The 12365-nt window shown below is 44.1% G+C and overlaps 1 protein-coding gene across 1 annotated transcript in view; it reads right to left on the bottom strand.

Annotated features, from left to right (window-relative positions):
• Positions 1-12365, bottom strand: part of LOC146358322 (protein mono-ADP-ribosyltransferase PARP14-like) — a 41061-nt gene that overhangs the window by 15871 nt on the left and 12825 nt on the right. Inside the window, exons 7-10 of the mRNA XM_084807773.1 lie at positions 4484-6741; positions 3052-3282; positions 2008-2229; positions 1120-1216 (exon numbers count right to left, since the gene is read on the bottom strand). Of these exons, the coding sequence (XP_084663899.1) occupies positions 1120-1216; positions 2008-2229; positions 3052-3282; positions 4484-6741 (2808 nt within the window). The remainder of the gene's footprint in view (positions 1-1119; positions 1217-2007; positions 2230-3051; positions 3283-4483; positions 6742-12365) is intronic.

The raw sequence follows: 12365 nt of genomic DNA, 5'->3' as shown, positions 1-12365 counted from the left end.
CCTCCAGTGTGGAGGAGGAGACTGGAAGCATCAAATTCCAATTTTAAACTAACCAGAGTTTGCTATTATGCCCAGAGTGGGAAAACACTGATCCATTTTAAACTATGGTTTGTTGAAGCAATCCAGGATCAAACTGTGGTTTATGATCGTGGCTTCTTTCAACGAACTATATTTAAAACTAGGGTTTCCCTAGTCTGGGCATAAGAACAAATTCTGGTTACTTTAAACCAGGAAGTGATAGATGCTTCCAGTCTCCCCCCCATAGTAATGCTAGAGCAGAAGACAGAGAACTAGCAAATCCAAGACCCCCGCTTTTTCATAATGCTAAACCACAGTTTAGTGCTATATGTCCAAAATGGGCTACTGTCTCTCAAGCTAAGCTAACCCAGGGTCACTGAGGGGGTTAAAAAAGGGGTTTCAAGAGCTTTGTACATTTGAAGATTACTATCATAATATCCTTTTCCTAATAAGCTTGTCCATACCTTTTTTTTTTTTTTTTTACAATTGCCTAGCAAGACTTGCTTATTCTTTCTAATTCATCACAGATTATTCCCACTTCACACATTACACAAACTGACTTCACTTTATAACCATGCTAACTGGGACTGCCTTAATTGCAGGAGTCCATGGCCAGGATTCCGAAGAGCTGCTTAGGTTCATGCAAGAAGCATGCAGTAGCCCAATGGAATGGCCCACAACAAAAACAATTTTAACCGCTCCCCTTTCAGTTTCAAATGCAGTTTGTCATGTGGCACAGGTGGCTGCTGTCAAGAAAAACAGAAGCATTCAGTTGGGCTCAGAGAACTAGTTCCACTGTTCTTTGGATGTTGGCTTATGTTTTCAGTAATGAACACAGAGTTATACGTGGCAGAGTCAATTTATGCTGATTTAGCTCCTTATTTCCCATAAAAACCTTCATTTTCAAAATGTTCTTCTGTGCAGTGGTTCTCACTATCATCACTCCCCTCCCCACTATTCCACTTTTTATATTTTACACACACACACACACACACACACACCTAACTCTTCCGACTTATCTTCCTCAAAATGAGATTCTAGAATTCCCAAGATTCTGGAAAATATAGCTCCAAACCCTTTCAGGGGAAAAACAGCATTTACCTTGATCTTGCTGCTGGGAACTCTCAGGTACAGTCTTGGACACAGAAGAGGTGTCTTGGTTTAAATTCAGCCTGCTGTTTAATTCATCTGTAAATGCCTGGGAGGAGGGTGAGACAGCCACAGTAAACAGGCTATGCAGGGGCGTATTTTTTGTCTTTTGATCTTTAAGAGTTTCTTCATTATGAACATGCTTTCAGGGGGGAAAGGGGGAGGGTTCTATGCGACATCTCCTTTGGAACATCACTGGCTTTGTGGTCATTATAGTGAAATAATGGGTTGTATCCAATATTGGTCTACTTGAGTAGACCCATTGAAATGACTGGGACATAATTAGACTAACATTGGACACAACGCAACAGCTGTATTTGGATAATAATAAGCCAATATATGAATGAACATTTTGGCCGCACATGGAGCCCCTTTGCGTGAGCCATCAAACAAACCACAAAGTCTCTCATTAACTGTAGTATCCTGTTCCCTAAACTGGGAAACGACAGTTAATGGCTTTGGAACAAGCAAGATAGGAAGCCAACTTCAAATCATAGTTTAGTTGAAAAAAATAGAAGTTGTAGCAGTAGTAGGAGAATGCTGGAGACTAAGATCAAATCTGAAGAAGAAATCTCTTCCAAGCTGTATCCAGAAGTAATTGCACTGAAGCAGTTTCTCCCAGGCCAGCTTTCCTGGCCTGCTATCAAGGTGCCAATGCACAATAGAGAAGCAGGATAATAGCTGACCCTGCAACAGGAAAAAGCTTCATACTTTTAGAGACGTGCTGGATCTGACTTACAGAGAAACAAAGAAAACTGCTTACAGCACACTCCGGATCTTTCAAAGCCACCTTTAATATCAAACACATACCAAAGAAGCTGCTTGCAGAGAAAAAAATACCTTGATTGTGTTTGCGTCACTTGGATGCAGTACAAAGTGAACTTCTTGAAGGGACCTTCGATTTCCTTTCTGACTGAATTTGAATACCTCATCAAACATCAGTTTTGCAACAAGATGCTTGGGATAGCCTAAGTTACCAGTCCCAATTGCTGGGATTGTGATGGAATTCAGAGAGAGTTGTTCAGTGGTTTTCAGACATTCTTCAATAATCTCACCTAAGATCTGGGGACCACAAAATAAAATGGATCTAGAATCAGCAGCTTAAGAATTTGTTAAAAGACATTGCCTTCTATACAGTTAAACCATATAAAACAAGTACAAGTTCTTCCCAAGGCAGCCAGATTTATCTGGATAAAGGACAAGGGAATTGGCTGTGCTGGACTTCCAAAAGCAAAAGTGTGAAGCGCACACCCAAAGCTCGGAAAAGTGAAGTCAGATATCCGAGTGAGATCTGAGCGTAAGCCATCTGCAGCTCTGTGCCTCTCAAGGACAACTGCAGTCGAAATATCATTGCTGATCCAAGGAGTCATGAAACATGAACAGTGGCAGTCTGGGACAGTACACAGAAGGGCTAGGAATGGAGGTGAGAGGCCTACGCTTAAAGCCGCACCCAGTTAGGAAGCTCACCAAGGGGACTTAGGCAAGCCACTGTCTTGTCTAAGCAGCCTCACAGGACTGCTGCACAAAAGCTGTGGACAGCAGCTGGGACACAGAGAAGTGCTACCAAAACCTCTCTCAGTGAGCAGCGATAGCCTCTTCTTGTGGAGGATATAAGGCTGTCAATTGCTGCCAGTCCTGATAGCTGTATATTACCTTCAGTATCCAAAGCAGTACTGCCATCAATATCAGTTGCTGGGGAACACGAACAGGAGGGTGCTATTGCCTCACGTCCTGCTCATGAGCTTCCCATGGGCATCTGGTCGGCCACTATGGGAACAGTATGCTGAACTAGACAGGCCTTTGGTCTGATCCAGCTGGGCTCTTCCTATGTTCGGAAGTCCACCCACTGCGCCTTCAGGATGCATGGGAAAGATCCAACTGTACCTTAGTCCCGGACTGCTGGTTCCAAGCAGGTAAGATGGTGTGCAGCACGTGAGAGCAGCCCAGAGCATGACCGCTGGTTACGAGCACGCAGCCCTCTTCAACGTCTTTCCCTTGGCTTTGTTTGGTTAATTCCACCTGCAGTTCTGCTCCCGCTCTGGCCAGAAGGGCCTTGGAGAGGGGGCCTCTGTCAAGCCGCAGATCTCTGGCAACGCTGTTGACGACGACATCTGTCTACGAAGACAGACAGGAGTAGCTGAGAAACACTCAAACATCTCAGAGGAGCACATACTACACAAGGGCACGTGTGGGCGCGCACACACACACCAGTATGTCTTTCCGAGCACATAACTACAACAAAAATCTAATCAAGATCGCAATATTCCAACTGAGGGCTTTGAAGGTTTAGCAAATATCCCAAAGCACATCTATCACTGAGAACAAAGTGAGCCAGTATCAGCTCGCTCGCTCGCTCTATCTGACATGTATTCAGTGACTCCAAAATCCCTACCCCCACCATGCAGCTCAGGGATCCCGGTGATTCAGTGCTAGTGATCAGCCCCAGCGCCCTCTAATCTCATGCTTTCAGCAGCAGACGCACTTTTGAGCCATTTCGGGGAGTTCACTCCAAATCTCTCATGCACTGAAAAAAATTCCGAGCGGACTGCAAGGTTATGCTGCAGAGCATTTATCTGCATAAATCAGGGGTGAGCAATATGTGGCCCTCGCTGACCCTGCCCAATCGTATTAAAAGGTGTCCAGGAGCAGCCATTTTGACCTCTTTTTGACCCTTTTAGTGCTCCGCAACTACTATGGACCACCCAAAGGGTCAAAGTTGGCCTCTGTTCTGGACACCATTTGGGGGGGGTGACACACGGGGAGGGGGGTATTGGCCTTGGGGAATTCAGGGTGCAAAAATGGCCCCCAGACCTCCCAAAGTTGCCCAGCCCTGGCATAAATGAAGGGTCCTTACATGAAAACAGATGTACATTATGAGGGTTATAGGTTTGTGCTTTACAACTGTACTATTGTATGCAAAGAAAGAATTAAGTCCAATTCATGGTGCAAAGAATTAAGTCCAATTCATTCAATTCCTATTGGGAGGAGATTCATAAAGATTTGCATACTTTTTCTGTTGAGATACCAAAGGTAATTAATGGGTTAAGAGAGCTTGGATTAATTTCATACAAATTGCAGCAGAGAGTTAATGCTACCATGGAAGTCAGTGGGAGCAGAAGAGGTTCAATTCTGCATCTTGTTTCTTTTGGGCCTTTGTGTTTTAAACAACTTTAGCTCTGCACTTCAGGGGTTCAAACCATTAAATCTCAGGTTAAACTCTGACCACTGTTAGTACATTTTGGTGCTAGACAGAGAGGCCAATATAAAAAGCAGCTGCTGACAGTTTTTATGTTTGAAGTTACAGCAGCATACTTACTATCACATCTTCAACTCCCATTTTCTGTACAACTATTTTCAGGCCTTCAGGAGTTGTTAACCCTGGAGGTTCTGATCTACTCTTTGCAGGTTGGTTCATGGTTAAGGAGGCAGAAGTCTGTTTAGATGGTGACGATCCATCTACGAACACTTCATTCAAGGCTTCCGAGAAAGCCTGAACGGTATCGTCTCTAAAGTCCACAAGGCATATCTGCTTCAGGCAGCCATTCTCAGGAGCTTCTTCTAAGGTTTCCTTGATGGCTCTTACAATGGCACGGGCACACTCTTTGAGTGGGAATTCAAAAATACGAGAGCTGATGGCAGGGATGGCTATGGAGCAATGATTATAGGCTTCTGCCAGACATAAACTTTCCCTCACAGCTTTCTTTAAGAGGCGTGTACACTTCTCTTTTTCGGAACTTTTCCACCTCGGCCCAACAGCATGGACCACCTGTTTACACGGCAGCTTCCAAGCACTTGTGATAATCGCACAGCCGGGCTTCAAACGTCCGTGTTTCCTCACTTGCTCATCACACTCTCTTTGCAGCTCTGGGCCGGCTGCTTTTAACAGTGCGTCTGCGAGGCCACCAATGTGCTTCAGTTCTTCATTTGATGCATTCACGACAACGTCAACTGGGAAACGGGTCAGGTCTCCCTTATGAACTGTTACTGCAATGCCATCTCTTAGCTTAACTTCACAGCACAGCTGCCCTTTCTCTTCATAGTCATCCACATTTTCGCCCTCCTCTTCGTCGTCTTCATTCCCTTCTTGAATCCTGATCAAGCAGTTAAACTTTTGTTTTGCCCCTGTGACATACAAGTGTTCTTGTTCTTTGAAGAATGCTTTGGCGCCTGGTCGATCGACTACCAGGTGTGTAGCATGCAGAGAGGACACAATTTTTTGAAAGAGCTCAAGTCCCTTCAGCACTTCTCCTCTGGGTCCTTCAAGGGAAATCAGTTTGCAATTTGTCCATGTGCCAAAATGGATTTTTATGCCTCGCTTGTCCATGTGCAGCCAGCTGTTGCGCTTCTCCTGCTTTACATAAATTGGAACTGCTGCAGACTTAGTCTTGACAGCTTTTTGTATGTATGTGTTGCTATCGACAAAATCGGAGAGCTTCTTATTGGCACTGGCCACCTCTTTGGAACAACCCGCAATGACTATTTCATCCCCCAGTTCAGAAATGATGATGGTTTCGCTGGTACAATTACATGCCTTGTACAAACTGTCAGTCAGCTCCCTCCACTCTCTCTTTCTGATGATCGAATTGTCCTCCAGTGCAATACATTTGTAGGCTAAATCTTTCTTCATTCCTTCCTCAGCTCCTAGAAGATCCGGAAGAACTCCTCCCATCAGCAGAACTGCCTCTCCCTTGAGCTCATAGAAGGCATTAATTTTTCTGGCCCAGAATAAGAGGTGAGACAGATGTTTGTTATCTACGTGTTGAAGGAAAAGAAGAATGTAAGGATGAACGTCAACATTCTTCTGGACCATACTGGATAGCCTTTCAAGGATGTCACTTTTTATTTTAAAAACTTCAGTGGCTACACCACGCAGAGTTATACACTCTTTGGAAGCATCATAGGCAATCTTTAGATCTGGGTACTCCAAGTGGATTCTATCCTGTAGTCCAACGTTACTTAAAAGAGTATACTTCCCAGCAACAACTGACAAGGTTTCCTCTATAGTTTGCCTCTCTCTTTCAAGCTTTTTAATAGCATTTTCTATGAGCACCTTCATTTCTTGCTCTGCATGATCTATAGCTTGTGGTTCCCCCGCCAAGACTACTATTCCCTTGGGAATATCCGGTAGGGTGAAAATGTCATCTTTTACCGCTTTGTTTCTTATGGCTTCCCACACCGTGGCATTCACTTCACACTTGACAACCTTTTGCTTTGATAGGATCTGCATGAGCTGGGTGGAAACATCTTTGTTCCAGGTCTTGGCCAAGGATCTTTTTTGCTTCAACAAAGCACGCAAAGGATGCACCATAATTTCTGGGCATGCTGAGTGTCCAGGGGGCCATTCGATCTCACAGTAGCAGTCTGCCATGCCACGGCTTATTTCCTGAAGGAACGACGGATTCTGCTGTAAAAACTGCCAGTGGTAGGGATCTATGGTTATTCTGCTTGGGTCTGGCAACTGAACTGGTGGTCTGTCCATCCCGTACAGAGCTGCTCCCAAAGATTCATAGTATGGATAAACAAGAACTGGCACATTGTTAAAAGAATGTTTCCGTTCCAAGATGGTAGTTACTTCTTTAACGGGAGAGAAAGAGAAAAGGAAAGGACACCGTTAGAAAGGAAAGCATCCTAGAACCCACATTGCAATGTTCACAGTTATATTAAATAAACAATCTGATAAAAGGTAAGATGTTACAGCAGGACTTCAGGCTTGGCCATAATTGTTTCAGCTTGGGCTTTCTCTCTTCCTCTCATTTTCATAGATGCATCCAAAGTATTTTACAAGTCTTATCTAACTTAAATACATTATCAGTGCAATCCTGTACCCACTTACCTGGGAATAAGCCCCGTTGAACTCAGTGGGACTTGTGTCGGAGTAGGCATGCATGGGGCTGCATGTCTACTCAGGGAGAAACAACTTACCCCAACCTATATGGTGAGCTTTTGATGGAAAGGAATTTGAACTACATCTCCCTTCATCCAACCCAGTCCTCTGTCCTCTGCAATACACTGCCCTCTGTTATAACCAAAGATTTGGTCATGATCCGGATGACAGGCAAACCTGCATTCCACACAGCTGAAGATCTCTCTCCAGCCATTCAGCTGTCAAGATTGCTAGTAGCCACCAGGGGGTGCTAAACCACTGACCCTGAACTTGTGAAACAGAGGACAACCTCCAGCCTCAAGATGAGCAATTATTGTACAATGCTGCAATCCAGCTACCTCTCACTACTATCCAAATTGAACTGGCTGAACACATCATCATTTCCAGTTGCCTTCCCTGTGATCATTTCACTTTCCGGATCAGCACCTGCTTCCTAGAGAGAGAGAGAGAGGCTTACATGTCTGCCAGCTTGCTTCTCTAGCCTCATCTGGCTCTATGTCAATGTACCATCTGGTCATCCCCTCCTTACTCATGCTATCCAGTTTCCCAATTTCCTCCATTTCTCTCTGGATGAAACAATGCAGCTTCCAAAGCAGAGGGCTGGCATTATGTTTGTGCCCACGCATCACAATTAAGGCGACAGAGTATACCCAGACTGAATTCCAGGGATGCATTGTGTGCTTATTTTATTTATTTCGGATATTTATAAACTGCCCTTCACCAAATGGTACCAGGGCAGCAAACAATAAATATACAATAAAATACAATCATCAAACAATCAAATGGCACAACCATAAAACCAGCTGAAAATGCCCAGGCAAACAAAAAAATAGTTTTGACCTGGTGCCGAAATGATAGCAGGGTTGACACTAGTCACACCTGCTGCGGGAGGGTGTTCCACAAAGAGGGCATTGGGGCAGAGAAGGCTCTTTCCCTAGTAGTCACATGACAAGTCAAAGGAACCTTGAGCAGAGCCACTCCTGGAAATCTCAAGACACAGGGAGGCTTTCTAGATGAGCCCTAGCACTTTAAAGTGGGCCTAGAAGTGAATATCCTAGTAATTCAGTTTCAAAAGCTTAGGATAAACTCTTCAGTGCAATCCAATGGGTGTTCACTCAGAATCAAGTTGCACCAGTCAGTATCCAATACTGCAGCTGCACCTTCACTAGTTCCCGTGCACTCATGGGACCCACTGCTAGTGCAATAGGAACTAGTACTTCCTACAGCAACCCCAGAAATGCTTGTTTGCGGAACGGGACAGGTCAGCAGAGCTCCCATCTGTGAGATCCACTGACCTGCGCTGTTCTGCAAACAAGCATTTCCACTCTTTCTGGTAGCTTCTGGAACCGCTAGCTTCCTGTTACATTAGTGGTGGATCCTGCTAGCGGACAGGCAGCACACTGCCCACTGTGTTCAATGGGCTTTACTCAGTTTAAAATGACAGCCTTAGTACAGGACTAGACATCTTGCCAAATCTGACCATATTCATACTGCCTTGGATTTTAGAAAATAGCTGATTTTGCTTTATTGGACTTGCTGGGAAGACAACTGAAAACATGCTAATCCACCTGTCTTAAAACAATATAAGATGTTTTATTATTATGAAATCCAAATGCCAAATGTTTAATGATAAATTAAGAATTTGAAAATGTAAATAAGTAAGAAGTATTGTATTAAATTGTATTAAAGAGAAGACAACACAGAAACACAAGCAAGTTCACAATGAATTCTGGGTAGTTGGCATAAAAATAATGGTCACGTTTACCTGGATGTATCCAAAGAGAAAATACTGATTTAAAGCCCTATCACTTCAGCCAAAACATTATTTGAATAATGAACCGGTGTGAGATAGCATTATTTCAGGTCAAAAGTATACTTAAAGTTTTTGCTCATCCATTAATGAGCGAAAAATATGGTGTAAGGTATACACATGAAATAGTGCTGTGCCAAAATTTTCTATCTATTTTTTTTTACCATTCAAGTGGGGGGGAGGGTTGAAAAGAAATCACATAAGAAAATTGTGGGAAAATGTTAAGAATTTTTGGAGAAATGTTCAGGTGTGGGGCTTTGACGCTTGCATGACTAGTCAGAGCCAGCTGAGGTGCGTGTGTGTTTTTCTTCCTTTTACATTCCACATACGGCATACCCTGTGCTTGTGAAGGCTCTTCTCTCCCCTGTCGGGCAGGGAGGTGACGCTGCCACTTCCCTTCCAAGCAGGAAGAGTACCTTGCAAACACAGGAGGCACTGGCTATTGGCCAGGGCCCCCGTTTGGCAAAGTCTCTTTTCTCCCCCGTCGGGCGGGGAGGTGATTGCTGCTGCTTCCCTCCGAGCAGGAATAGTGCAAAGTGCTTTGGAAGTACAGGGTGCCATCTCTCCCTTCTCAGGCAGGGACATGGCTGCTGCCACCTTCCTCCTGAGTCGGAAGAGTATTTTGCAAGCACAGGGTATGCTGGCTATCAGCCGGTGCCCCTGTGCTTGCAAAGGCTCTTCGCCCCCTGCTTGGGAGGAAAGCGGCTGCAGCCACCTCCCTGCTCCGTTGGGGGGAGCGTTTTGCAAGCTCAAGTCATGTTGGCTATAGGTAGCCAATGCTGCTTGCTTTGCTCTCCCTGCTCTGGCAGGGAAGCAGCTGCTGCCGCCGCTTCCCTCCTGAGCAGGGGGTGTGCTTTGGGTAATTTGTAACTTGAGTTGGGAGGAGGGGGAGTGCAGCGTGCGTGCGTGAAAAGGTCTTCACACAAGGTTCCTGAAATGAGGTATAACACTATTTTATTTTATTTTTTAAACACTCTGTCTTACCCTCTATTAGCAGCCTTGCCTGACAGGCAAAAATAGTGGAAATGGGAACCGGTGGGCTTCTAATGCTGCCAACAAGAGTTCCCAATGTTGCAAGAAGGGAGATTTCTAAAGTTTTAAGAGCTTTCAAATGAGTCCCACCACAAACAAATCCCATTCCTGCTTGTCCCATTCCTTCTTGCAAAGAGCTTTAAAACAAGTCCCATTTCTGCCTGCAGCAACTCGGCGGCGGCAGTTCCTGGAATCGCCGTGTGACATCGACCATTCCAGGAACTGCTGTGAGGTAAAAGTAGATTGTGAAGAGCCGTTATGCTGTGAGTGCAGGGGAGACATTTTAAAAGTAAAAAAGATAGTTAGACGTCTGAACCACCTCGTACACTGAATAAGGTAGATGGAGCCCATGCCTCCCCACTCCCGTTCAAAGATCCTTTGAAATTCTCCCTGCAAAAGAGGCAGAAAAAACAATGCCTCTTCCACACAGAGGGATGAATTTTGCGCAAGTAGGGGGCAGGGTTCAACACAGCACGAACATGAAACAGCTTGATACACAGATGTCTAGAAAAATGTATAGACTTAAGATTAATTGGCAAATTTTGAGTAAAGAGTTTTCTCAAAGGTATAATTCAAAATTGGTTTTATCTAGCCTGAAATGTGGAAATGTAAGCCTTTTTATGTATGTTTAATTTTTTAGGAATGTTTAATAACAATGAAATAATTAAGACTGTGAGCCTTAATTTATGGGACAGTAGCAGTATGCGAACCAAGAACTACCAGAAGTACAAGCTGGGTTTCGAAGAGGCAGAGGAACTAGAGATCAAATCGCCAACATTCGCTGCATCATGGAGAAAGCAAGAGAATTCCAGAAAAAGTCTATTTCTGCTTCATTGACTACGCTAAAGCCTTTGATTGTGTGGATCACAACAAACTGTGGCAAATTCTGAAAGTGATGGGAGTACCAGACCACCTTACCTGTCTCCTGAGAAACCTGTACGAGGGTCAAGAAGCAACAGTAAGAACCGGACCTGGAACAACCGATTGGTTCAAAATTGGGAAAGGAGTACGACAAGGCTGCATATTGTCACCCTGCTTATTTAACTTATATGCAGAGTACATCATGAGAAATGCCGGGTTGAGAGGTCGGAATTAAGATTGCTGGGAGAATTATCAACAACCTCCGATATGCAGACGATACCACCCTAATGGCAGAAAGCGAAGAGGATCTCAAGAGCCTCTTGTTGAGGGTGAAAGAGGAGAGTGCAAAAGCTGGTTTGAAACTCAACATTAAAAAAACGAAGATCATGGCATCTGGCCCCATCACTTCCTTGCATATAGAAGGGGAAGAAATGGAAGCAGTGACAGATTTTACTTTCTTGGGCTCCAAGATCACCGCAGACGGTGACTGTAGCCATGAAATTAAAAGACGCTTGCTCCTTGGGAGGAAAGCTATGGCAAACCTAGACAGCATAGTCAGAAGCAGAGACATCGCCTTGCCGACAAAGGTCCGTCTAATCAAAGCTATGGTTTTCCCAGTAGTAATGTATGGCTGTGAGAGCTGGACTGTAAGGAAGGCTGAGCGCCGAAGAATTGATGCTTTCGAACTGTGGTGCTGGAGAAGACTCTTACGAGTCCCCTGGACTGCAAGGAGGTCAAATCAGTCAATCCTAAAGGAAATCAACCCTGAGTGCTCATTGGAAGGACAGATACTGAAGCTGAAGCTCCAATATTTTGGCCACCTAATGCGAAGAGAAAACGCTCTGGAAAAGACCCTTATGCTGGGAAAGACTGAAGGCAAAAGGAGAAGGGGACGGCAGAGGATGAGATGGCTAGATAGCATCACCGATGCAATGAATATGAACTTGAGCACACTCCGGGAGAGAGCGCAGGACAGGAAGGCCTGGCGTGCTATGGTCCGTGGGGTCATGAAGAGTCGGACATGACTGAACGACTGAACAACAACAACAAGATAATATTAGCCATGAGGTAATTTCTACACAAAAAAATATAAATATGTGCTGATTTTAGAATGCAGGAGCTTCTTATCAGAAACTCACCAGACCTGTCTACCTATTCCGTATTGAATGGAGGAAACATGGTACTTGGAATGAGATCTCTCCTTTTTAAGGTGCTGACTAAAAGCCTAAGAACATGGTTAAGAAATTCTATTTCATGTTAGACTATTAAGATCTAAAGATCTGTAGTAATGCTGTCTTTAACAACAAAAAATGTTTTATATTCAAAGCATTTTGATGTTATCCTATATATTTCTAATAAAAATGATGAATGGATCAAATATATTTTTCTTTACTAGTTCTTGCTAGTACAAAACCTAGATTGCAACCCACCAATCAATCTTAGGTGTACACTTTGTTTAGAAGTATTTTTATCTGCTACGGAGAGTAAACATGTAGCTGAATGCTCCCAAAGTACTGAATTCTAGACGGCTCAAAGTCAAACCGTAGCAATACACAAAGGCAATTCCTTTGGTTTTGTGGAACAACCTCATTCATGCACCTTCCATTCAAC

This window comes from Heloderma suspectum, chromosome 1 (genome assembly GCF_057233095.1).
Source record: "Heloderma suspectum isolate Gila_16-S chromosome 1, 16-S_ref, whole genome shotgun sequence".
Lineage (NCBI taxonomy): Eukaryota > Metazoa > Chordata > Lepidosauria > Squamata > Helodermatidae > Heloderma > Heloderma suspectum.
Note: the sequence above shows the minus strand (reverse complement) of the source record. Positions and strands in the feature narration are given on the sequence as shown.